General features: G+C 48.3%; 7 protein-coding genes across 7 annotated transcripts; 5 read left to right on the forward strand and 2 right to left on the reverse strand.

The window, feature by feature from the left end:
• Positions 1-316: 316 nt before the first annotated feature.
• On the forward strand, positions 317-4879 carry B0J16DRAFT_60538 (armadillo-type protein). The gene is made up of 6 exons (XM_046134150.1): positions 317-1398; positions 1450-1638; positions 1687-2565; positions 2615-2718; positions 2768-3774; positions 3826-4879. The coding sequence occupies exons 1-6, from the start codon at positions 535-537 to the stop codon at positions 4602-4604; spliced, it is 3822 nt and encodes a 1273-aa protein (XP_045986366.1). The 5' UTR covers positions 317-534; the 3' UTR covers positions 4605-4879.
• Positions 4880-5611: 732 nt separating this feature from the next.
• Positions 5612-7805, forward strand: B0J16DRAFT_380348 (fungal-specific transcription factor domain-containing protein; the record flags this gene model as incomplete). Its single annotated transcript, XM_046131065.1, has 6 exons — positions 5612-5634; positions 5694-6052; positions 6105-6187; positions 6246-6880; positions 6928-7098; positions 7148-7805. 6 exons carry the CDS (start codon positions 5612-5614, stop codon positions 7803-7805), a joined length of 1929 nt encoding a protein of 642 aa, XP_045986367.1.
• A 160-nt stretch (positions 7806-7965) lies between these two features.
• B0J16DRAFT_333132 (HAD-like domain-containing protein) lies at positions 7966-8846 on the reverse strand. Its single transcript, XM_046126785.1, has one exon. It carries the CDS (start codon positions 8793-8795, stop codon positions 8070-8072), a length of 726 nt encoding a protein of 241 aa, XP_045986368.1. The 5' UTR covers positions 8796-8846; the 3' UTR covers positions 7966-8069.
• A 2963-nt stretch (positions 8847-11809) lies between these two features.
• On the forward strand, positions 11810-14209 carry B0J16DRAFT_60639 (uncharacterized protein). The gene is made up of 4 exons (XM_046134153.1): positions 11810-12131; positions 12207-12914; positions 12973-13740; positions 13878-14209. Exons 1-4 carry the CDS (start codon positions 12072-12074, stop codon positions 14133-14135), a joined length of 1794 nt encoding a protein of 597 aa, XP_045986369.1. The 5' UTR covers positions 11810-12071; the 3' UTR covers positions 14136-14209.
• Positions 14210-14775: 566 nt separating this feature from the next.
• On the reverse strand, positions 14776-15203 carry B0J16DRAFT_380351 (uncharacterized protein; the record flags this gene model as incomplete). Its single annotated transcript, XM_046131066.1, has 2 exons — positions 14776-14791; positions 14857-15203. 2 exons carry the CDS (start codon positions 15201-15203, stop codon positions 14776-14778), a joined length of 363 nt encoding a protein of 120 aa, XP_045986370.1.
• A 2756-nt stretch (positions 15204-17959) lies between these two features.
• Positions 17960-21693, forward strand: B0J16DRAFT_368704 (uncharacterized protein). The gene is made up of 3 exons (XM_046130237.1): positions 17960-18994; positions 19054-21267; positions 21334-21693. The coding sequence occupies exons 1-3, from the start codon at positions 18383-18385 to the stop codon at positions 21343-21345; spliced, it is 2838 nt and encodes a 945-aa protein (XP_045986371.1). The 5' UTR covers positions 17960-18382; the 3' UTR covers positions 21346-21693.
• A 2305-nt stretch (positions 21694-23998) lies between these two features.
• B0J16DRAFT_394478 (mitogen activated protein kinase) lies at positions 23999-25677 on the forward strand (the record flags this gene model as incomplete). Its single annotated transcript, XM_046132130.1, has 4 exons — positions 23999-24111; positions 24170-24365; positions 24422-24803; positions 24862-25677. 4 exons carry the CDS (start codon positions 23999-24001, stop codon positions 25236-25238), a joined length of 1068 nt encoding a protein of 355 aa, XP_045986372.1. The 3' UTR covers positions 25239-25677.
• Positions 25678-26038: the final 361 nt, after the last annotated feature.

Genomic DNA, 26038 nt, shown 5'->3' on the forward strand with positions numbered 1-26038 from the left:
ACTTTACTCTAGCTTGGCTCCATACTTGAGGTGACTTCCCTCTCACCACATCCCATCTCAAACCCGAACTTGATACTTGTAACCAATCTCTTCTCATTATTCGAATTGGGTTTCTCTTTCTCTCCTCACCGCCTTTGCTCTTCACAGAACACGCTTTTGGTTTCGACTTGCTTTAACTCTTACTCTACTTTGGCATTGCTTCTCTTATCTTCTTGCACCCCAGTCACTTCCGGTTCGTGTTGGCCGCCAATCGCCATTTGCTTCATCTTTCGCTCCCGTCGCAAACGAGACCTCGATCGAACCGTTCGTGAACGCAGCAGAAAACCGCAAACGACGAAACAAACAACGCTCCTTGTCTCTTCTTCCATGGCTTTGGCCCGTATCTTCACTCCGTGACCGAGTCCTTTCAAGTTTTAGAGAAGGTCTTGCATAAACCAAACTGTTTGGCTCCCGCGCTTCACTTTTGCTCCACCGTGAATCCATCTTCGCAATCGCCTATTGCTCGCGTACCACTTGCCATCGAGGCATAACATCATGGTTTCCAACGGTAGTTTGATGTCGCCAGGGTCTGGCGGTGACTCGGAGGTTCTTTCCAGGATACACCAGGCGCTCGAGGTTATCCATAGCCCATTCTCGACCAACGATGATCGTAGGCAAGCCCAGGTTTTCCTCGAGGAGGTCAAGGACTACAGCGAAGCTCCGATGCAAGGCTACAGTCTGGCCTCCGACAAGTCGCAAGCCCCCGTCGTCCGACACTACGCCCTCTCTTTGCTCGAACATGCGATCCGATACAAGTGGCCTACGTACAGCGAAGACCAGACAGAAGCTGTGCGTCAATGGGTCTTGACTCTTGGCCAGGCCGTCGCAAAAGAGGATCCGGCTTACATACGGAACAAGGTAGCTCAACTCTGGGTTGAGGTCGCCAAGAGATGCTGGGGCGCTGAATGGATGGATATGGACTATATGCTGTATCAGTTGTGGGATATTCCTGATTCGGCTGTTCACAAGGAACTTGTCATGTTTGTGCTTGAGAACCTCTCTGATGAGGTATTCACTGGAGACGACTCAGTGGTAGCCATGCGAGAAGGTGTCCTTAGCAAGGCCTGTGTTGAGATCTTTACTCCTACCGAAGTGCTGGTCGATGCATTTCCCAATCGACAATCCGGTCCACGTGTGCGGTATCTTGATGATGGCTGGCTGAGTCGACTGTCTCAATTTCTTGGCCACTGTCTAAACTCGGCGCCCAGTGATAACGAAGAGGTCAAGCTATGCATTCACAAGGGCCTATCTGTGCTGCTGTCTCTTATGCCCTGGGCGATTCCAAAGGCAGTATCCCATGCGCGCTGCGTCGAAGTCATGTGCGCAGGTCTCGCCTCGTCACATGTCACCATTCAGAAGGTAACATACTCCTGGTGTTATATGAACGATCAAGTCCTAACCATACTATAGGCTGCGCTGGAAGCTCTCCACGCTCTTTACTGCAGAACTAACTTCAACGATGAGGAGTTCCGGGAGCTGGTGGCGCCCATGTACACTCGGGAATCAATTGACCTATGTAAACGACTCTTTGAATGGTCTGCTGTGGACCCCGAGGACATTGACGAGGACAAGTATCAAACACTTAAGAAACTATCGGAGGTATGTAGAAAAGAGCGTTGGTGAGACCCAGCTAACCAGTGTCGACAGATGCTCTCATGCCTCGGAGATTATTTTGACAGGAAGTACGCCAAGTTGCCTGCCGAAGCAGCCAAAGACGAGTTCCTGGGACTTTTGGTACAGATCGTGCAACACCAGAGCTTGATGATATCTATCCCAGTTCTTGTCACCTGGACGCGACTACTCAGCAACCGCCTAATTGGCCCCGGAAACCATGTCTCCCCCTTTATCCCGCCCCTTCTGGAGACTTGCAGTTCAAGGCTGGTCCGATATGAGAACCTGCCTGAAGATACCCAGGATCCCACTTTCCTATACCTGTTGGAAGACACAGACACAATTCCCGAACGACACGCTTTCTTGGGCAACTACCGTCGATACAGCTCCCAGATCATCGAGGCTGTTGTCCAATTAAAGCTGGTTGACGCAATTTCACACATTCTCAACCGCACGGAAGAACTGTTACAGCATCTCTACGACGGCCAGCCTCCTTTAGACAAGCAAAACTACTTCAAACATTCCATGCCGGTCTTGCGAGTGGATGCGCAGTTCACTGTAATCGAAGCCACGCTCAAGGGTTATACCAAATGGCGCAAGCATCGGCCCCAGGAACACGAGCAGCAGGGCCCAGAAATCGAAGCGAATTTGGAGACGTGGTGTAACAAGATACTCGACATGACCTTCGAAGACCCAATGATCAGGAAACGAACTTTGCAGCTCCTTGTTTACTTTTCCACTACCGCTCTCAACAAGAACGCTACATTCATGCTCAAGGTCCTGGAGCACATCCTGCTGACATGGCCGGCGCTTCAACCTGAGTACCGTGCGTTCAACGATGCTATCAAGGACCTGCAGGGTGAAAGCATGGTCGAACTTCAGCGACTGGCTTCAGAGATGCCAGACCATCTCTTGGTATGTTATTCGGGTGGTATATACGAGGTACATGCTAACAATTCTTAAGGGTGTCTATGACCAAATCGAGAATAAGGTGAACGAAATGATGTCATCCGGATCACTCGACGAGAAGCGTTCCATTGCCTACCGAAGTTTCCTCTTTATCATCATGTAAGTCCCGTAACATGCACAGCCCAGCAACACACTAACCGAGTGACAGACACCGAGCGACCGGCGTTGATGCCCAGGCCAAGATCCACAAGCTACGCGAGTTCATTGACCCCGTGAAGGCGCAATGGCAGGATGAGAATGTTCGAAACTCTCTCAAGTCATACGGCAGCTTCTGCGAGCTTTTGGGGCTGGACAAGGCTCAAGCCTATATGGCCAACCACCGAGCCCATGAAGTCCATGACTGGGGTTCCCGCGAACTTGATGCCGAGGGGCTTGCTCTTCAAAGCGAGCTCGAAGAACGACTCAAACTTCTTCCTCTCCGATCAACCAAGAGCTTTCTAGCCTTTTCAGTTGAGAGACTTGACAAATCCTCGGACGCATTCAAGGCCTCATATGCGCTCTGGGAAGACGGTTTCTCCAACATCCTAGCTGATCTGCTTGAGTTCTTAAGCTTCGCACATGCATGCCACAACCCTGATAACTGGACCGGTTTGCCTAGTGAAATGCGGTCCACAGTCAACAGGATCCTCAGTGATCGATTTTGGCAAGCTGGAATTTCCGAAGGCAGCAAGGATGACTTCTACGCACGTGTCATGGACAAGAAGAACACGATGGAAGGCCTTGCCTCGACTATTCGTGGGTCTGTTCGATTTGTTCGTGAAACCGCTTATGCTATTATTTACTGCATGAGTCGTCTGGAACGACAGTTTTATGGATTCGAGGGACTCTCTGCACCTCTCTCTAAAGCCCTCTTTGCAGACTCAGTTTGGCTGTCCACGCACCAGCAAAGCAACTTGCTGAACTTGGTTCGATACTTGGTTGATGACTGTCCCGTTGATTGCCGAGAGCATTTCCTCCCACAACTGCTGGCTTCGTGTTTCCAACAGATGGATGCCAAGATCAATGGTGAATGGGAAAAGATGGAACGCCAACAGCAAGTGGCTGCAGACGGAGAGGCTGGTCTCAAGGAGGAGATGAAGGCCGAGAGTATCCTGCGACAGGTTACGTATACAGCAGTATTGATGGTGGCTGACTTCCTTGATCCAACAAAACCCAGTAAGATACGATGCCTCTAGTTTACCCAGACTGATGCTAACAATTCCATAGATGGACCGATTGAGAAGGAAGATGGCACTTCCGATTCCGACCAAGCCAAGAACTATCCAAGTCTTCGTCGGTTCTGTCTCATCCACCAAGAGATTGTAGAGCCACTGCTTGTTTTCTGCACTCACGGAATTCGCATGCGAGATACTCGATGTTGTAGTATGATTCTGCGATTGTTCGTGTCACTGGTCCCTGAGTTTCATCTTGTGGATGGCAAGTTACCCGAGTCAGTGGTCCAAAGCCCAATGGAAGCACATCTTGCATCGGACAAGTTCCCCATCCCTTCCTCGATCTCGTCAGCTATTCGGGAATATATCTCGCTTGATGTGCTGAAGGGTTGCATCACGTCGTTCCATGAGCCCTATTTTGTGGAACTTCAAAAGGATTTGGCTGCACTGATCGCCGCTATTGTTGTCTACTACAGCCCCATCACATCGAGTCCCAGGGATGTGTTACTCTCATTGCCTAATGTCAGCATGTCAGATCTTGAACGACTGTCTACATACATGCCCAAGCCTGGTGCGCATACTCGTCAACAGCGCGCTCTTGTGCTGGATCTTCTCAAGGATCTCAAGGCTGTGAGCGTGTCCGAGATGGGTAAACTTCCCAAGAGCAGTGGATTTGGGGAATCTAGAGGCAAGAGAAGTAACCGAAGTAAGATGGCACAAGGGTTTATGAGTGCTCCGCAAGCAGAACAAAACTCGACACGAGCAGGTATGAACGTTGCTCGTCAGACGACACCAGACGGGCTAGATGGAGTCTCGAATCTATTTGAGGGATAGACACCGCATATGCTTGCAAAAAGAAGGGTTGCTCATTGACGATATCACGCCAGTAAAGAGGACGGGTAGAAGTTGATAGATCTTACCAACAAAAAACAGTAGCTGGACATCACTAGCTGAGGCTGGCCGCTTGCAGGGTCGCTAGGTAGTTGTAATTAAGATATGCGGCTTGGACAATAGACAGGGCTGAACTGGGGGACTGGGCCGGTTCACTAGGAGTACTAGAGCAAGCACAAATCAGGACAGGAAGTCAATTGATACGATTTTACTTGTGCTTTTCATATGCATACTGACGTTGTTATCACACCACATCCATATCACGTTTATTGAGGCCGGCTAGAAGATTATGTCATGCGCATTGACTTACAGCCACAGTCGCTAAGAATCAGCTCATTATCACAAGTCCTGCTCCTAGACCGTTGTTTTAAGGGTAGAGTCTGTAGACCGGTGAGTGTCTTTGTCCTCCGTGGTTTCAGAGCCGGCCCGGCGCTTGATTAACCGGAACCTGTTCCCCTTGATTAAATGAGTGCAGTCCAACTTATATGAGGCCGCCACCTAAAGTAATGGTTTGGTATTACCGGGGAAGACACCCGAAGGACTTGCATTGGTCAGATTCTGGTGCGCGGCTTATGTTACCGGCGGTGGCAGCTTATCACCAGCATCCTAGACTTCGTTATGAGGTGACCGTAACGTGGCAAAAGTAATAGGGAGAAGCACAACTATTCCTTGATATAATTGCATATTTTCTCGATTGAGACTGTGCCTGTTTTGAGGCCTGTCTTTGGACCGGTTCATGCTCCGGCGCCGGGCCGTTGTTGAACTGGAGAAACCGGCGCATTGAGGGTCTCAGGTTTTAAGCATAAAACTGCTCTCACTCTCGCATCCTTTGTTTTCCAGATGATGGTGATGCGACTTGATGTCGTTGAAAGTAGTATCGATATTGGAAGATGCCGACGTTGGCGAATATGGAAATAGAGCAGCAGTCGAGATCTCGCTATTCACCCAGAATGCGAAGGAGCACAATAAAGAGGTACGTTACCTTACTCTTTCACTATATTAGATGAAGTACCCATTATTTACTCTTATTAGGTGCAATGAGTGCCGCCGCCTTAAGCAGGAATACGCGAGGAACACCTCTTGCGACAGATGCAGGAGGCTCAAGCTATCTTATCAGTTCAACAAGCGCTTCCAGAGGAGACCAGTTTCTCAACCACATATTTCAACACAAGATGAAGGGTCCCCGAGTGATGATGTCTCTGGTTTCTTACAGGTAGAACGCATCAAGGCGCTGGAGTATATCGTCAAGCGCTATACGGGACTCGAACAGTTCAGCCTACGGGACCTTGAGACGGTCATTGCGGACATTTCCTCAAATGAAGAAGTTCTGCTGAAAGGAGGCGAGAACGAGGACGATGACAGCAATAAAAGTACGGATACAACATTAACTGGTAGGTGACCTTGCACTGTGAACGAGATTCACATAAGCTAACAAGACGGAAGCTAACTCGGATCTCTCCAATGAAGATCTACTTTTCCTTTTATCGGGGAAGCCGGAGAGCGAGTTGAACGATTCTGAGTCCAAGGTTAGCAAGAATGCTCTATTTGACTGCTTATCCTTAGGCGAGTCTCACAGCACCATAGGTCTCTAGTACGGACACGGCAGTCGGCGAAACAGGAAACTTTCTCTATGCCATCCGCCAGGAAACTGCAATTATTGAAGCGGTTTCACTGTTCCCGGCAGCTCCCTCAGCCCTTGTCCTCATAAGAGTGTTCTTCGAGTTCGCACAGGCAAACTACTTCTACGTCGACGAAGAGATACTACGACAACGACTTGCCCAGTTTTACTCTTACAATCGTCAAGTAGGGGACGAAGACAAACCTTGGATGTCTGTTGCCTTGATGATGTTTGCTCTTGGAATCCAGTTCTCGAAACATTATCAATCTTCAGCACATAGTTCGTGTAGGGAACTCATGAGGGATGCTCATGATATTTGCAAAACCATGGATGACACTGCTGCTTTGACACTCTATGAAAATGCGAGGAGATTAATTCCTGATATCTTGTCGGCCAATTGTATCGAAAGTGTCCAGGCCTTTCTCCTATTTGGCTTATATACGCTCCCCACGGATCCTGCCGGACTATCTCTAACTTATTTTGGACTCGCTATCAGGCTGGCAACACAACTGAAGCTACACCATAGGAACACTCAGAGTGTCTCGCCTAGAGAGTATGAGGTGCAGAAAAGGGTTTGGTGGACCGTGTACGCTCTCGAACGGTTTGTTCGCGGTCTCATTTTCATACGAAACAAGCTAATATTCAAAGGCGGATCTGTATCTTACACGGACGACCTATTTCTATCTCTCGAGCAGATATCGATGTCGACACGCCAGTTGATATGGAAGATCTGCAGCCTAAAGAACGAATCAACACTTTTCAAAATAGTATGGCTATGCTGAAGCTCACGATCTTTATGGAGGATGTTCGAGATGCAACGTGAGTTAGATCAAATCCCCTTTGAAACTTGAAATCTGACTGTCGAAAGCTTGACTCTGAAAAGTGGTCACAAGATGAGGAAAGCTCAAGCTATCCGGAACATCTTACTCCTCAGAGAGCGTATACACAGTTACTGGGAAAGTCTCGCCGAACAGACATTCTGCCGTGACATGACTCCTGGCAAACCCCTGTTCCTACATAACGTACACCTCGCTTTGAATTACTACCTATTGCATGTCCTTTTAGGGAGAGAATTGATGGTGCATGGGCCGAATATCGATAAGAATTTCACTTCGAATGCAGAGTGGGCGAAGCTAAGGAAGGAGATCGCCAGTGCCAGCATCGATAGTGCTGTTGCCATCATCGACCTGTGCCAGATGCTTCGCAGGCACAACTGTCTTTCAGAATTATCATATACAGAGTTTGGTTCCTGTTATACTTCTGTTCTCACTCTAATAACGAGATGCGGCTCTGACAGTAATGACAAACTCAGAGACTTTTGCGAGAAAGGGATAGAGATAATACGGGACATATCAGGAGTTTCTACAACAAATGGAGAGAAATATACTATGGAAAGGTTGGAAACCGCGTTTGACAGGACGAACCATGAGAAAAGGAATATATTTCGAGATCTGGATGAGGATGGATACAATCAGTTTCGAAAATGGGCTGCTTCACATCAGTCAAAGCACGAGAGCACCACCTAAAATCGAATCTCTTTGGGCACTCATTAACTACAGGTTACAACATATGTTTTATTAGATCGACCGTAAACAAGTATTCCTGACGTGTCAAAGCGTAGAAAACATGTTACGTTTGAAATACATGATACGTTTGAAATACATGATACGTTTGAAATACATGATGAAACCAAACGATGTGTTAGATACTTTGAATATGTTTCCCATGCAACGCCTTGGCTGTTGATCAAACAATTTAAGATTCAGTTTACGTCTATGCTATTACAGGAATTATTTCTTATCAACAATCTCCTTTTCCAGAGCGTCGGCCATATTTCCAAGTGTAGGAAACCTCCAGTCGTAGATGGGATAATCACGATTCCCCATCAGAGCACCAGGCCTCTCAATCCAGCACGATTTTATATCCAGGATCTTAGCAGGCTGGTGGTCGTGAAATTGGCTCTGAGCAGTCTGAAGAATCTTCTCTTTGGGAATGCCAAACTTTTCATTGACTTCCCGTAGGAGGTACTGAAAGTTCTGCAAGTTGGGCTTGTAGCTGCCCACATCTTGTGCTGTGATGACCAGGTCGAATGGGACATTCTGTAGAGGTCCTGCGTGGCTCCCTGAGAAAGACTCATGATCTACATTGGATAGAACAACAAGCTTATAATGCTTTCCAAGACGATGAAGAGCATCAACAGTGTCAGGGAATGCAGGCCACGAGCCAATGGAATCGCCAAATGCTTGGTTCTGCTCTGCAGTTGGTTCTGGAAGGTGAAGTTTCTCCGCGACTTTAGGGTGGATGGTAGCGAGAAGTTCAGAGTATTTCATGTCAGGAGTGGCTTCTTGCTGGGCAGCTTCGGCCTCCGCGTAGACCTTTAAGAGCTGATCTCTGTTGAAGTCATCTTTGCGGTTTCCTATCAGAGGTTTGAGGGCGTTGAGGACGCCTGTTTCCCAGTCGATGAGGGTGCCATAGACATCGAATGACAGGAGGCTAAAGTCTGAGAGATTGGACATGATGGTGATGATAGCTTCTATTTCTATTTTATGTAGGAGCTTTGTGATCTAGTGGTCTCTTTCATCTTTTTAACGATTATTTATACTGAACCCGCGCCCTTTGATTGACCAGATACCAAGATCCACGCCCTGCAGTTGACCATGATGAGGGGTTAGGTTGTGATAGAGGTGATCCTCTATTGCCACTGGAGGTACAAGTATAGTTGCGATATAGCAGATGGAGGTACACGTGCATTAACTCATTGTGAGTCTTGAGTAGCTTTCGACATTTGACTTACAAAGACACTCAATCAGTACGCTTTAGTTCAAGATGCATCGGCAAATCCTATTTACGCTTTCGGCGTACAAACAAGACGCTATACTAAACAGTACCAGTACGTATTTAGAGGCTTTAGGGCTGAAACGCCAATCAACGTCAGCGTGGAAGTACCAATGAGAGAGCCGAGTTGAGTAAATGCAAACGCCCGAACATGTCTGAGACTGCAGAGTACTTGGGCCTGTAGACTGATAGCCACTTCTAGGAATGTATTTTGTCACCGTGGCAGTATGAGGCGGTTGAAGATAATCTCCGTTGGATATTTCAAGAAAAGTCTAGACAATGATGGAACCTATGCAGATGCAGATGCAGATGCAGATGCAGATGGTGATGGTGATGGTGATGAGGATGAGGATTGGTGAGTCAATGGACTTATTTAGGTGAAACCATCAACGGCAAGGAGGCGTCGACCGAGACATGGCATCCACATGGTCAGAGTCAGAATTAGCCGCAGTTACCGGATGCGGTAATCATCCCAATGATGCGATTTGTGGCACTAAACGGACTCTCATCACGGGCCATTCTGTGGTGGATTTGCTCTGTTCAACTCTTCACAATAGACACTGACAGCCCTATCAATGATGCATCATGCCCTGGATTTACTTTTGTTTCTCTGTTTTGCTTATGTGCATACGTAATGAGGCGAGGCAACCCCTCAAGCCAGACTGTCAATGCAATCAATCTATCTCGATCTTGATTTTCCAGGGACTAACAAGATCTTCCAGTTCCAGCTTATCCTTTGCCCGCAAGGGAAAGAGGCGAGAATGATTGACGGCTTCGTATAAGACCCCCGGCCCCTGATGATTATCGTTGCACAACGATTAGTCTAGGATCATCGTATATCAGCAAATAGCAGTATATGCAACTCAGCTGCCAGACATAAAACCTGCCTGTACCAATACAGTCAAGTCTTCTATTTAGTTCAGTAATTTACTGGCCTAGCCTTCTAACTAATCGCTCATGTCACATTATAGGCGTGTACTGTAATCTTATCATGCAGTCACTGAGTGGCCTCACATTTGAATCATCGGCCGTTGAATGATTATCGCCGGTTGATCTAGTCCGCATGCACTGATTTCTAGGTGATCAGTGCAGTGACTTTGCCTCTCTCCTCGGCTGTGTTAAATATATTAATTAATTCTCGATCATGAACCTCGGCGTTCCAAACTGACAGGTCTATGCCTATAGCTGTCAGATTTAAGCAAAAGCAACCTATCGCCGCGCGCGCACATACACACACTTTACAATTAAGTTGTGACAGGCCGCGAGTCAATTTGACAATGCTACTCTACGGCACCCAAGTCAAACAAAGATGCCGAGGTTCGTTCAAGATCAGGTCCAGCTCTGATTTGACGTGATCTTTTGCCTGCCCGCCAAGCTTAACCCGTACTAAGTCTTCCATGGTTCCAGCACTCACTTACAGGGACCCATTCCATCTGCCAATTCCCTGCAAGCCCCCCGCTTAGCCATCTATCATCCAATGAAGCCCTGTAGCCTTCCAGCCTCTTCACTCTTCAGGCTGCGGCAGCTCGCCCAAGGTCTCCAGCTGGGCAGGGTCAAGCTCTTCGGGCAAGCTTCTCCCGTGCAGTTCCTTCCCTCTAAACCCGTTCATCCAGCGGAGTTCAACCCAATCCGCTCTTGCCATTTGACTTCAGTTCAGTCTAGTGGATGCAGGTTCACTGACCCGCTACTTCCCAATTGGTCGTCTGCCCCTAGACTCTAAGCAAGTGCAAATCAGGGGATGATTTCCCGCTTCCCGTGAACCAAAACTCCACGACTCAACTCTCTTCACTCATTCCTCTAGACTCAAGGTTGTCTTCAGTGGACTAGACTAGGCATTCCCTCGCTAGATTTAGTTGATCCAAGAATCGACAGCCCACTAACTCAACTAACTGACAGTTGCAGCGGGTCTCTTCTTTACCGTTCCTAGTCCCTTTCCCTTCCGATCCATTCTCCTGCATCTTCTGGATCCTCTTTGTCTTGTCATGGTTTATCTCTTCCAACGTCGACGTTGAAAAAGCAATTTTTCCGCCTGGACACCATTAGCTATCATTTATCACATCACCGGACTCTTGCAAACCCGCATTGTCTCATCGCCTGTCATCACATTGACCCCCTTGTCCTCCCCTCCATCTTCTCTTTCAGGTTCCACCGCCAACCTGGGCTGTTGCATTGCCGTCTTTTCCTCTTAACCTACTGTACAGATACAGTTACTGTACCGTTCCTTAGCTTATTAGCCCCCCGCTGTGCTGTGCTTTGCTGCGCTGTGTAAGGCTAAAGCAAACAATCCATATCCTCGCCCGCTCGCTCGTCTCGGATACGACGTCTCGCTTGCTTGCTTGCCTGCTCGCTCGGACACCCTTTTGCCTTCTTCTTCCCTGCCCTTTCCCGTTGCTTCTTCCTCTCCTCTCCACCATCTTATCCAATTCTATCATTATCCCCGTGTCTTACCCTAGTATATCATAGCTGGAGAGGAACCGACATATGGAAACCAGAACCACCGGCAGCTCAAAGTCTTTGCCACTCGCAAGTCGTTAATTCCATTAAACCAATACTTCATCTCCAACAACGACACTTCCAGATTGATTCTGGTTCAACCAAACTCATTAACTCACTCGAATTCACTGGATTATGATCACAGTGAGAGAATAGCTTCATCGACAGCAATCCTCTCTCACTTACGAAATCGGACCCTCCGTCTGGGATCCGATACGATAAGTGCCCACTCACGGCCTTTCGCTTTCTCTCATATCTGTATGCAACCTCGCGTCTTCGTACGCCCTATCCCGTGGTTCTCGCCTACTTTGTCCTCCCACGCGACCGTTGGACAGTCAGCCCTTGAACAATAATCCTCCTCCGTCTCCATCTCAGCTCTGTCATCTGTTCTATTGGAACCTTGGCACGTCGAGCGGACCCTTATTGTTGGACCTGACCCTCAACACTCATAACTGCCCATCAACATGGTCTACTGCGGTAAACCATCACGGGGCTGCCAGATGTGCAGAGCCCGAAGAATCAAGGTACGTTGGTGAACTTCTCTTACTAGGCCTCACTTTAATGCCAGGGCCCTTTGACGCAACTGCTCACTGTTCTAGTGCGATGAGACGAAGCCCACCTGTAACCAATGTGCCAAATCCAGGAGGCAATGTCCTGGATACAAGGACGAGTTCGACCTCGTCTTCCGTAATGAGACACAGGCTACTGAAAGGAGAGCTCGCAAAGCCAGCAAGAAAGCGTCAGCTCAGAAACAAGGCAAACTCGGCTTGGATGCAGCTTCCAAGGCCGTTGCCATCCACAAACCAACTCCCGATCAGTCTATTTTGTCAACACTTCAGCTTCCGGTAGAGCAACAGGCTACTTGTCACTTTCTCTCAAATTTCGTTCTCATTCCTGCCCATGATCACACGCGTGGATGGATGGAATTCGTCGTTCCTCTCCTTAAGGCCGAACAGACAAAACCGGCTCCCCATTTTAAGCTGGCTTTCGAGGCTTGTGCCATGGCTTCCCTCGGAAATCGCGTTGGCCCCGGATGCAATTTTGAGAACAAGGCTTTGGGACACTACACTAAAGCACTTTCTGCGACATTCGGGGCTCTCAAAGACCCGGTTCTATCCAAGGAAGACTCTACCTTGGCCGCTGTACTCCTCCTTGGACTATTTGAAAATATTACTGCAAAGCAACTGGGTATGCTTGCTTGGGGCTCACACATCGAAGGAGCCATTCATCTGGTCAAGTCCAGAGACAAGAAGCAAATACAAACGAAACAGGGTCTGGCTCTTTTTGTGGCTACACGGACACAGATGGTATTTTTGCTCTCTCAAATTTTCAGCTGTCAGAAGTCACTTTCTAACACGAGTACAGATTATTCACACATTAACAACAGGCACACCCCCGGCCATGGGAGTGGAATGGTGGATTACCGACAGCGTCAAGAATCACTATGGAGCCGAGTGCCAACGACTCAACATCCGCACAGCAGAGCTCAGGGCTGAGTCTAACCGCCTGATGGCGACTTTGAGTCGAGGTCCTGAGAACATAGAGATATTACTGGATATCATTCGTCGATGCCAAACGCTTGACCAGCAGCATGTGGCTTGGGCGAATTCATTGCCCGAGTACTTCCACTACAAGGCAGTGGCTTGGGAAGATAACGTGCCTAACGGCAACTATGGCCTGGCCGAGGTGTTCCCCGGTCGAATTGATGCGTATCAAGATCTCTGGGTTGTCAGCGTGTGGAATTTGATGCGTTGCTCTCGTATCATCTTGGCTTCTCTCATCGTTCGCTGCGCTGCCTGGGTTTGCGCCCCGGTCGATTACCGCACAACCCCCGAGTACGCAACTGCCGCCAGGACGTGCGTCGACACCATCACAGATATTATTGCCTCAGTTCCATATCAACTAGGATGGTTTAGCAAGCGCAGGGACCTCCTTGAGAGGGCTAATCTATCCGCGTTCGGTTGTGGAGAGGAAGATGCGCTTAAGGGTCTACCAGGATATTTCCTGACTTGGCCCCTGACCTGTATTCAGGGCCAGGACTACACAACTGATGCGCAGAGAGCATGGGTCAAAGGCCGACTTCGATTCATCGGCAACCACCTCGGTGTTAGATATGCTAATGTCCTTTATCAAGTAAGTATCATTGTTATTCCGCTGTTATCTTCCTGTTCCCCCCTCCTCGCAAGCCCTGCTTGCTTGGCTTTCTTTGGTCTCCACAATTATTGCTTTTTCCCGTGTCATGTTCAGGTTTAACTGACACTACTCCACAGCTTAACCTTCGTGTGCCATCAATGCTCATCCGCCGAGACGGGCTAATGGCCAGCCCATATCCTGGAGCATACAATTTCGAGAAGTTGTTGTCGTCCAAAACAGCGCCCGCAATGGCAGGATTTAATATGAACCCCATCCAGCAACATGACGCTATGAAGAAGGAGCAGGCCCATCATCAGAAACATGAGTTGCTGAATAAGGCCTGCGGGACCTTGAACAATGATGAGAGGGTAGCTCAAGGTCTGCTGCAGCTTTAGCACTGAGAGCGATGGACCAGAAATTCCGATCTAATGGGACATTTACGGTTGCGTATTGTGGTACGTCATGATAGATAAGGAACGATCCTTGGGGGCTATTTGTAAAGATAATGGTTTTGGATATGAGGCGAAGCTACATATAGCTACCTAGGCATTAGACATGCCCGGTACTGGATACCTGGCGTTCAAAATAACCATAAATCTGTTTGACCCGAGCTCAATAGTGCCAGCCGAGATGTGATGTCTGAAACAAAAACATGTAGATCCCTCTGTGATCTTCAAAACTTGTTCGCGAGCATCGTAGTCTTCATCATGAATGAATTGTGGAATATGATTGTTTGCTTCCCATCTCCTTTTACAGAAACACACACACATCCATATGACTGTCTGTTAACCATTCTGCGTGCATAAGTTGTTGTCATTACTGTCTCGACCAGTGGTTCACAACCGGGAGGCATCATATAGTGGAAATGAAAGTTGTAATTGAATATCTGGCGTAACATGTATGGCGCTCAAAGACAACCTCAGCAATGAATCCAGCTTTCGTAACGTCCTGACGATTCGTGCGTGCTCCTTTTTACCCCCAGCAATAATATTTTAACCCACTGTACAAGTTTCGCGATAGAGGGACGGCCGATTTCTACTTTCGTTTCTTGCTGCGCAAATTGTTAGACATGTCTGCGAGAATAAATACATAGCATCGTCTTCGACTTGTACTTACGTCTGGCTACCATCTTGAGCTGTGCCCAGATTCCATGCCTTAACGAACCAGCTCTGTGTCGCATCGACATAATTCTCGGTCTTGACCTGCTTGACGCCAACCTTGACTCCGTCCTTTGTGAAAACCACGTTCTTCTTGCCCATGCGCTCGGAGGCGACGTCGGACATCTTGGCGACGCTGATGTAGACTTGATAGCCTACCCAGCCGCCCACGCCGAGGAGGGCGAAGACAATGATGAGAGGAAGGATCTGGCTAATTAGGGGAACAGAGTTAGATGCGCTCGAGGAAGCTTTAGCTTTGGGGAGCCGTTGAAGGTTATGTTCGTACCTGACAGTTGAGTTCGCCATGATGTATGTATCGTGTGCACGTGGGGATGCGAATGCGATGCGAAACCGGCGAGAGGTGTGGTAAATTGCGAACTGGGAGAAGCGCAGGGAAGAATAGAAGTTGGATGCGATCAACGCAGTATAGTTAAGATAAAAGGATGAAGAATAGAGGAAGAAGAATGGAACTCCAATACCAAGGAAGAGAGAGAGAAGAGGTAGCCGAAAGGGGGTTGCACTGCTGCGGCCGAGAAAAGAGTTTTGAGGGGTCCAAGAGCAGACGTAGCTGGCTTGAGTTAAGTTAAGTTATGGGGGCAAGGAATGAATCAATTCAGCCAGCCTGGGGGAAGCATGTGGACGGGCACCTACTTCAGGGACCTGATTTTAGCTTGAACTTGCGAAGAGGGGACAAAAAAACGTTGCAATGATCGCCAATTGGATCGTAAAACAGGGTCTTTGCTGATTGTTCGACCCTCCTGTAACTTTATGGCTTTTTAGGGCGCCGCTAGGGCGTTGATGGGGAACATTGATGAATTAAGTCAATCGTGATTGTACTTCTACAACTCGCCATGATATTGATCATGAGCTTCACTCTTGTGGTCTTTGACAGAATATTCAATGTGTGAAACAAGGTCCATCTCGTTTTGGATCATGAACTGAAGCTATTTTTACATTTATAGTGTCTTTTAATTACCGAAAAGGACATTTAAATACGCGTCCTTGCTGCGATGGATCCTAGATTTGAGTACCTGAAAAATGCCAAGAAGCTATCCCGGCCCGTAGCCGTGTAAGCGATCCTGGACAGTGGCAGTGCAGGAGGAGCTGAAGAAAGATGAGATGAAACCTTACCTCTTGTACTGTACAGCACTCACTGTAGTTACAGGTTACAAATGTTTGAATTGGGAAACATGTCTTTCGCCTAGTCCGAACCTGTTCTGTCAGACCTTGCCGTGTTCGCTTTGCTTGGAGTCAAGCTTTCTGTGGCGTCTGACAGGTGCTGTTCTCGAACGCTCGAGTGAGTAGAGGCTTGCAGATGATCCAGGGGTATATAATTAGGTAAGGCGGAATCGGACAAGCCATAATGTAGTTGTCAAAAAGGCTTTTCGAATTTTGTCAACTACTTTGTAGGCGATTGGAGATCTGATGATGTGCCAACAGGGGCGCTGATCAAGCCTTTAAGCGATGATGGCGCAATACAAGATATTCTGTAAATAAGTATAAATACATGTTCGAGTGGATAGGTGTGCTATTTCTTACCTTCGAATAGTTCGGCTGCCCATAAAATGGAAGAATATGAGCTGCAGTATCTGTAGACAGCATTTTGAGTGATGAGAGACCACACCCCCCCGACAACCCGGGTAACCATCAACTACAAAATATTCCTATAACACCCAGTCTCAATAGTTATGACTTAGAACCTCAAATTCTTGAATCTTCTTCTCATAATGCGCAGTTTTCACGTAGACTCTTGATACCCTTCCCAAATACATCCCATGCAGGCTAAGAGACGAACTATATGCTTGTGTAAAGATGAAGGCTCAAGTACCAATAAGGCCTTCACAAGCTCGTATGGTCATTCTGTACTATCATTTTGGATAGGAATAGTACACTATAGTAAGTTTCAACAACCACGCACTATCACGTGGTGTCAAGTGAAGAAACGGCTTTTGTTGTGACATAGATCTTACACAAAAGCACTTACGTATATGAGAAAGCAGTCCATACTTTCTCAATCATATATCCACTTATGCTTCTACTTTAATTTAAGTTTGTCTCTGGTTTTCCTTCATTCGGTGGAACACTTACATCAAATGTAGCTCTTATCATAAAGGGAACTGTGAAGCAGTGTTGCACACGACTGAGTTAACCTAATGTGATATACTGAGAAGAGGAAAGTAGAACGAATAATGATTGACTATGAAGCTTCGTGGGTCGATGGCCTCATTGTATATACTTCACCAGATAAGTGTTGATATAGAGGGTAAGCAAGTCAACAAAGCCCATAAACTTAAACGAAATCCTGATAGGGCTTCATTGATTGGTTTCCTTCCTATTGACTTCATGCTATCATGCTTTATCATATTTGAGACAACTTTCTTGTCCATCTTGAGCGATGGCTTATACGGGATACACGAGCAGTCAATACACAAATCCTGTAGAGGAGATGTTGCGATTGTAACTTATTTTATCCAAAACGACCATCTTGATGTATTTATAGAGTCTCTTTCACGGACGTGTTGACTGCAATATTATTCTTCGTACGTCTTGGTTTCTGAGACAGAGTTGCTTGGGCAACTCGTACTACATGACTGGATAGATCATAACAAGAAGCACGGCATGTGATCGATCCGAACAAAATCTGCATTTAGGCAGTCTCGGTCAAGTTCGAAAAGAATATTCTTGGGTCAATCGAAAGTTACTTGTCTGGTTGTGCATTATCTGCTACTCGAAGTAAGGTGGCATCTGTCGTTGTATAGCAACTGGATAGTAAGTCAGATTGAAGGTCAACTTTGAGACGTAAGAGGGAATAGTTAGTTTGACGGTATGCGGGTAAGAAAATAGTGACAGATAATAGATATATGGCATCGTGCGAATGAAAGTAGTGATTACTGTCAGTGATGCAGTGAATGCTCATCCGTCATGTGTGGCTGGTGATGAAGCTTGAAGCTCTAACGCCACATGAGCTACAAGCTCCAAGCTTGCTTAAATGATGATGGAGGCAGCAAGGAGGGAGCTAAGTAACTTTGACAAGTGTACTCTTCTCTTCTTTCTAAAAGATTCTTCTTTCCGTCGGGTCTTTGAAATTGACGTTGTTGTCCTCTTCAAGTCTGGCATCTGATAGCGTGGCTCAGGCAACCGCACAAAAAGTAGCCCCTCCTTTTGGTAGGTTTCTTGGCTGCTATCGTTGTGGCGGTGACCAATGCGAAGAGGCCAGACTGCAGTACACGACTGGACCCAACCTGGCAGCTCTGAGCTCATCAATCAACCACCATCCATATCCCATTCAATCCAATTCATCCTCCATCCCAGTCCGACCTCAACAAATCTCTTTGACTGGGACATTTGGACTTGGAGTCGACTTTCGACTTTAAAACTTCCTATACATCTGCCTTTGCAGCATCTTCCGAACCCTTCCTCGACCCGATTGATCGAATCCCTCTACATATCTTTGGGTGCGACACTGCTCCCTTCGACGTTCAACCATGTCGATGCCCCCTCCTGGTGATGGCTTCGGTGGCTACCCAACCCAGCCATATGATCAACAAGCCGCTCAAGATCAACAGCCTCAGCAAGGTTACGAGGACCCTACCGCCGCCCAACAACCCCTCGATCAAGGCCACAAGAAGAAGAAGCGAGGGTATGCGGCTCAAGCCTTCGAAGTCGGTACCGGCGCCAACGCTGTCGCTGGTGGTCAACCCGGAGCACCTGCTCAGCAGTTCGGTGCCCCTCCCGCTCAACCAGGCTATGGAGGTTATCAGGCCGAGCCTCAAGCTGCTGCCCCTCAAGGCTACCAGTATCCCCAGCAGGGTTACGGCGCACAGCAACCCGCTGCTCCCCAGGCTCCTCAGTATGGTTATCAAGCTCCCGATCAAGGATACCCAACTCCCGGTGCTCAGCAGCCCGCGCCAGGCGTTGGCGGTATCACTCAAGGCATGGGCAACATGAGTATGGGTGGACAGCCTCAACAACCTCAGGGTGCTCAGCCTCCTCGCCCTGCTGTCCTGAATCAGCTCTACCCTACCGATCTACTCAGCCAGCCCTTCAGTGTCTCGGAGCTTGACCTTCCTCCGCCCCCGATCGTTCTCCCTCCCAACGTAAGTCGGCCGAACCGAATAGTGTAAGAATTATGTCAATGGCTAACATGCGCCTCTAGACGAGCGTAACTCCGTCACCCGATGCCAACTGCTCCCCGCGATATTTCCGATCGACCGTTAACGCTGTCCCTACCACCAATTCCCTACTGAAGAAGTCCAAGCTTCCTCTTGCACTTGTTATCCAGCCCTACGGTTCTCTTCACGATGATGAGGACCCCGTACCTGTTGTGCAGGACCAGGTCATTTCCCGATGCAGACGCTGCAGAACATACATCAACCCTTATGTCACCTTTTTGGACCAGGGCCATCGATGGAGGTGTAACATGTGTAACCTTACCAACGACGTTCCCCAGGCTTTCGACTGGGATGCCGCTGCTCAGCAGAGTGTCGACCGATGGCAGCGACCCGAGTTGAACCACGCCGTTGTTGAGTTTGTTGCTCCCCAAGAGTACATGGTTCGCCCTCCTCAACCTCTTATCTACCTGTTCTGCTTCGACGTCAGCTACGCTGCTGTTTCAACCGGACTTGTGGCCACCGCGGCCCGCACTATCCTGGACAGTCTTGACAGGATACCAAATGCCGATCGCCGTACGCGCCTGGGTTTCTTGGCCGTGGACTCCAGCCTGCACTACTTCTCGGTTCCCAAGGATACTGATGAGAACGGCGAGACCAACATGCTTGTTGTCAGCGACCTTGATGAGCCTTTCCTGCCCATCCCTAACGATCTCCTGGTTCCCCTTACTGAGAGCCGACAAAGCGTCGAGAAGTTCTTGCAGAAGCTTCCCGACATGTTCCAGAACAACCAGAGCAATGGTTCCTGCATGGGATCAGCCCTGCGTGCGGCACACAAGCTTATCTCTACCCTTGGAGGCAAGATCGTCGTTCTGACTGCTTCTCTGCCCAACCTGGGCGTTGGTAAGCTTGAGATGCGCGAGGACAAGAAGCTCCTTGGCACATCAAAAGAGGGCGCTCTTCTGCAGACCGCCAACAGCTTTTACAAGAGCTTTGCCGTGGAGTGTTCGAAGAGTCAGGTGTCTATTGATATGTTCCTCTTCTCATCACAGTACCAGGATGTTGCTTCGCTTAGCAACCTTCCTCGATACACTGGTGGACAGACCTGGTTCTACCCAGGATGGCACGCTTCGCGACCCGAAGATGCCCTCAAGTTTGCTTCTGAATTCAGCGACTATCTATCGTCTGAAATCGGACTTGAGGCTGTTCTTCGAGTCCGTGCCACCAGCGGTCTGAGAATGAACACGTTCTATGGCAACTTCTTTAACCGAAGCTCTGACCTCTGCGCTTTCCCTGCCTTCCCCCGCGACCAGTGCTACGTTGTCGAGGTGGCTATTGATGAGAATCTCACTAAGAACGTCATCTGCCTCCAGGCGGCCGTACTACACACAACATGCAATGGCGAGCGTCGCATCCGTGTCATGACCCTGGCTCTCCCCACGACAACCAACCTGTCCGACATGTACGCCTCAGCCGATCAGTGTGCCATCACCACATACTTCAGCCACAAGGCTGTGGAGCGATCGTTGTCGAGCGGCCTTGACGCAGCCCGAGATGCTCTGCAAAGCAAGGTTACTGAGCTGCTACAGACATTCAAGAAGGAGCTTGCTGGAGGCAGCATGGGTGGTGGTCTTCAGTTCCCCGCCAACCTGCGTGGCCTTCCCCTCTTGTTCCTTGGTTTGATCAAGAACGTCGGTCTCCGCAAGTCATCCCAGATTCCCTCCGACATTAGATCGGCAGCGCTCTGCCTCTTGTCCACACTTCCGGTGCCCCTTCTTATGCGATACATCTATCCCCGACTGTACTCACTACACGATATGCCAGATAATGCGGGAGTTCCCGAACCAGAGACAGGCCACATCGCGCTCCCCCCTGCACTCAACCTATCCTCAGAGAAGCTCGTGCCCTACGGACTGTACCTTATCGACGACGGTCAAACCCAATTCTTGTGGATCGGCCGAGATGCGGTGCCACAGCTGGTGCAAGATGTGTTTGGAGTGGAGGACCGAAGCCAGGTCCAGGTTGGCAAGGGCCGTGTACCGGAGCTGGAGGGAGACTTCAATGAACGCGTGCGGGCCGTGGTTCAAAAGAGCCGGGACCACAAGTCACTAGGTGTGGGCAGCATTACATTGCCCCACCTCTATATCGTTCGAGAAGACGGAGAACCCAGTCTGAAGCTCTGGGCGCAGACCCTACTTGTGGAGGACCGGGCGGATCAGGGTGTGAGCGCAGCCCAATGGCTGGGAATGTTGAGAGAAAAGGTGAGTTGATTCCAGCAGAGTGTTGGTCCACCAGAAGATTCAAATACTAACATTGGCATTTCATAGGTCGTTCAGTAAAGCAGCTTGTTTAGAGTCAGGCGTCAGTAGAAGGAGAAATAGGTCGGATCAGTCCTTGTAATATTTTGATGAGGAGGGATTCAATCAATGACTGGAGTCGGGGGTCCTGGAGATGCAGCCGGCTGTTTTTGGCAACAGAGATGGGAGGCCGAATGGTATCGAGTAGAAAGAATGAAATGTTTTGCGAGCAAAATGAAGAAGCATGCAGATAAGCGTGATGGGATGATGATGAGGCTTGTCTAGTCATGATATGGACTTGGACTATATGATCACGGCATTGAACAGTACAGTAAGGACCGATCAAGGTAACCAATTGACAGAGACAGGAATGCGATGCATGAATTAGTTGTATTTTTAGAAATGCATCAATCCGGAAACCAAACGATAAACCGATTCCCTGGGTGAATCCATGACCAAGGGGTTGGTTCCCCTCCCTCTCTCTACTCTCTACTCTCCCCGCCATGAATTGAGTTCAAATCTGATACAGGCACTAGGAGTGCAAGTACGTCGAGATACAAGGACCTCACGATCCAATGATGAAACGCGACGGGCTGCGGTGGGTGTGAAACACGCGCCCAGGGAGGTGAAGCAGCCAATGATAGAGCAGATTAGGCGCTGGGAGGTTTATTTTAAGAGCTTTGGTATCTGATATCCGAGGACTTTTTGGAAGGAAATGCATGTGTCTTGTGTTCAGTCGGCAAGGTCATAGCTAAATCTACTGTACAGTTCAAGTGAGTCAGTCCATGAATTGACAGGTGCTGAACCGAACACAACCCCAGTGGCATTGAATATTGGTGAAACGCATTAGCAAGATGTCAGAGGACTTTTTGTCTGAACAAGGGTACGTCTTGAAAAGTCCCCATGTTTCGGTCTTGTCATTGGAGAAGTTCCTTTGGCGTTTCGTCTCAGAAGAGAGGGTATCTGTCATGCTTGCTGCAGCATCTTTTGTTTGTTTGAGAATCATGAGAGATGCTCAGTTAAGAAATGGGGTACTTGGTGGTGCGAATGTGTACTGATGGGTACCTTATCCATAAACCCACCCACACTGGACTGCTGCAGAAAGGATGGAAGCTGTCCGTCCCGTCCGCCCCTAAGAAACTCAAACAGTTCCTCCCCACCACGTTCCTTTCACTTTGATCCCCTGGCTGTTTAGTTCATATAAGTCGGATTATGTTAAGTTTGTTTATCAATATGTGAGCTGTCTTATAGGCTTGGCTTGGATTGTAGTTTATGCTATTTAATTTCGTTGACAGCCCTGGACTCAATTTGACTGTTAGTTGACGTGGTCTCGCTGTCTTTCTTTGATGCCCCTCTATCCTGAAGATCATTACAGTAGTAGTAGTCTCTGGGTCTAGACTAGCAAGGAGGGACCATGAACCTAGGGATATTCGCTGTAAAGGGCAGGTATTGTTTCGCCATAGATTCGGATTCCTTTCTTCCCTTGGCGTTGAGTTGAGGTCCCTGAGAGGAGAGGTTCAGGATAAGCCCAACTAAGTAAGACAACTAGTTGGCTCTCAGGCAGCCCTTATCGAATCTTCAACGGTCACTGTGACACATCCTGTCGGCTGTTGGCAAGTGGCTGTTGGTTCCTAGCCGCCCAGATATATTCATCACATCTAGTGTTAGGTAGTCATCAGCCCAATTGATAGAAAATAGATCAGATGATGCAGAAAAAAAGACTCATTGATCTGTTGTATTTTCTTTATTAGTTGTCTATTTCTTTGTCTTGTTCCGTCTCATCTTTTGACCCATTTTGCCATGTTTCATATCCAACCTGTCTTGTTTTAGAAGTACCCTTCTCCTTGTCTAGGTATTTCTTCAGCAGAAGATACTGTCTGACCTGACCTGACAAAAGCCCAGACCAAGCTTTGGGCTCCCGGAAGTTGAAGCCGTTTACTCAGTCTGTTAGCAACAAAGACCGTGCTTTTGGTTGTGGTGTCTCTTATCCTTACCTATTCTTGCCTATACTCACCGTTCGCGACGCCGAACCGACTGAAACCTGGGCCTCTACCACCTTGCGCTAGCCTCTTCTACGTCTAGGTACGGCCCCAGCTTTACCTTAGCTAGTAGACTACCTAAAGGTATTTGAATCAGCGACCAGCACGGCCCGAGCGACCTGGATCTATCCTATTTTTTTTACTCTCATATTATCAAGTCTATTATCTATCATCTATTTTCTACTTCGCTTGATCCAAGCGAATATCATTGACCCTCTTATATCTTAATACCTGCTTGTCACTGTCACTGTCACCGTCAACTTCTCATCTCATTCTCCTCACCTATAAAAAGGATCCCAACCCTCCCACGATTATTTTGTACCTATCGAGTGGAGCTTACAGCACTGCAAGTACAAGTACGGATACCTGGGCCTGGACTACGCTACGGATACTAAACTTGACCCCTCCCCTCAAATCCATCCAACCATCCATCCTTAATCAGCGTCGGGTGCGTGCGAACAAAGGAGTCTAAGTCTTGGCTGGTTCCTCTTTGACTCTGCTCTGTTCTATTTCAACAACCTCTCGACCGACCGACCGATCGACTGCGCAATCCTCTCGCGCCTTCTATCATAACCTCTTTCGGTCGCCCGTTTTCTCCTTACTTTCTGCAACATCCCGTCGACCTCGGTCTCGTTCCCCTCACATCTACAGCAATCATGTCTCGATCGAACCCCCCTAACGCTGCGGGGTCCCGCAAGATCTCCTTCAACGTGAGCGAGCAGTACGATATTCAAGATGTGGTCGGTGAAGGCGCCTACGGTGTCGTCTGGTATGTTTCTGCTTCTCGTGTTGATTGTTCAATGATTCAAATGCTGACACTTCTCCAGTTCCGCCATTCACAAGCCCTCCGGCCAAAAGGTCGCCATCAAGAAGATCACCCCTTTCGATCACTCCATGTTCTGTCTAAGAACTCTGCGAGAGATGAAGCTTCTGCGATACTTCAACCACGAGAACATTATTTCCATTCTTGATATCCAGAAGCCCAGGAGTTACGAGTCATTTAACGAAGTCTATCTGATCCAGGTGCGAAACATCAGCATTCTACCACAATTAGAATAGCGAGCTAATGAACAACGCAGGAGCTGATGGAGACGGATATGCACCGTGTCATCCGCACCCAGGACCTTTCTGACGACCATTGCCAGTACTTCATCTACCAGACCCTCCGAGCCCTCAAGGCCATGCACTCAGCCAACGTTCTGCACCGAGACTTGAAGCCTTCCAACCTCCTCCTCAACGCCAACTGCGATCTTAAGGTGTGCGATTTCGGTCTTGCGCGATCTGCTGCCTCTCAGGAGGACAACTCTGGTTTCATGACCGAATACGTCGCTACTCGATGGTACCGTGCGCCCGAGATCATGTTGACGTTCAAGGAGTACACCAAGGCTATCGATGTGTGGTCAGTCGGTTGTATCCTCGCTGAGATGCTCAGCGGCAAGCCTCTTTTCCCCGGAAAGGATTGTAAGTGACCACTTAAGCGTTGCGACAACCCCGGGCCCATTGCTAACTGGACTACTAGACCACCACCAGTTGACCCTCATTCTGGACGTGCTGGGCACACCCACCATGGAGGATTACTACGGTATCAAGTCGCGCCGTGCTCGAGAATACATCCGATCGCTGCCCTTTAAGAAGAAGGTCCCATTCCGAACTCTATTCCCCAAGACGTCGGATCTGGCGCTCGACTTGCTCGAGAAGCTTCTCGCTTTCAACCCTGTTAAGCGCATTACTGTGGAGGAAGCTCTGAAGCACCCCTACCTTGAGCCTTACCACGACCCCGAGGACGAGCCCACAGCGCCCCCAATTCCCGAGGAGTTCTTCGACTTTGACAAGCACAAGGATAACTTGAGCAAGGAGCAGCTGAAGCAGTTGATCTACCAGGAGATCATGAGGTAAATGTGGAATACCCGCGACGATTCGCTCGACATCTGTGATCTGCGATCCAGGAAGCCTTTAGAAAGACGAGCAGCGAGTTTGGAGAAGACAGATAGACCACAACACAAATCCATGCAAGCAAGCACAGACAGAATCATCGGTTTAGCTTATTCTGCATATCATGTATCTGGCATCGGTCTTTTGGGGATGATCTTGCTTGTGGGGGTCGAATATAAGGAAACAGGATCAAAGATATGATTGAAATGGAGGCTGAGATCCAGACGGGTGGTGAAGATGATTTGATGAATTGCACATTGCAACCATTTCTTTTTTTAGCTGTTATATCCCAAGAGAAAAATTCATGATAATACGTGTTTGTGTACATTAGTTTCTCACTGAAGTGAATAGTGCTGTATGCATATGCAGGTTAGTTACTCTAAGTGTAGCAAACACTGCATGCATATCTCCTGATGCTTCTATCATATGTTTTCTTGGCTCAATTGATGCTTTGCCATTGTCATTGGCCATTCATCTTCGTAACGTGACAGTCAAAGACCTCAACGGTAACCACAAAAGCAAAGGTCTAGACCGAACTAAGGCTCGAGTGATTAGAGGCCACTGGCCAGAATAAGCTAGCGCTTGATGATTGAGGCTCTGATGTTGATGACGATCATGAAGTTGGTGGAGGTTGCCAACGTGGACGTACAAGTGGCCAAAGCCGTTGGAAGAATCTGGACAAATTAAACGGCTTATGAATCGCCACGCAATCAGTTGTAAGCTGTTTTTTGTACTGAATGGTTTATAATTGCTGCCTGAAAAAT

The sequence above is a fragment of the Fusarium flagelliforme genome (genome assembly GCF_020744385.1).
Source record: "Fusarium flagelliforme strain FIESC 12 MPI-CAGE-AA-0113 chromosome Unknown B0J16scaffold_2, whole genome shotgun sequence".
Lineage (NCBI taxonomy): Eukaryota > Fungi > Ascomycota > Sordariomycetes > Hypocreales > Nectriaceae > Fusarium > Fusarium flagelliforme.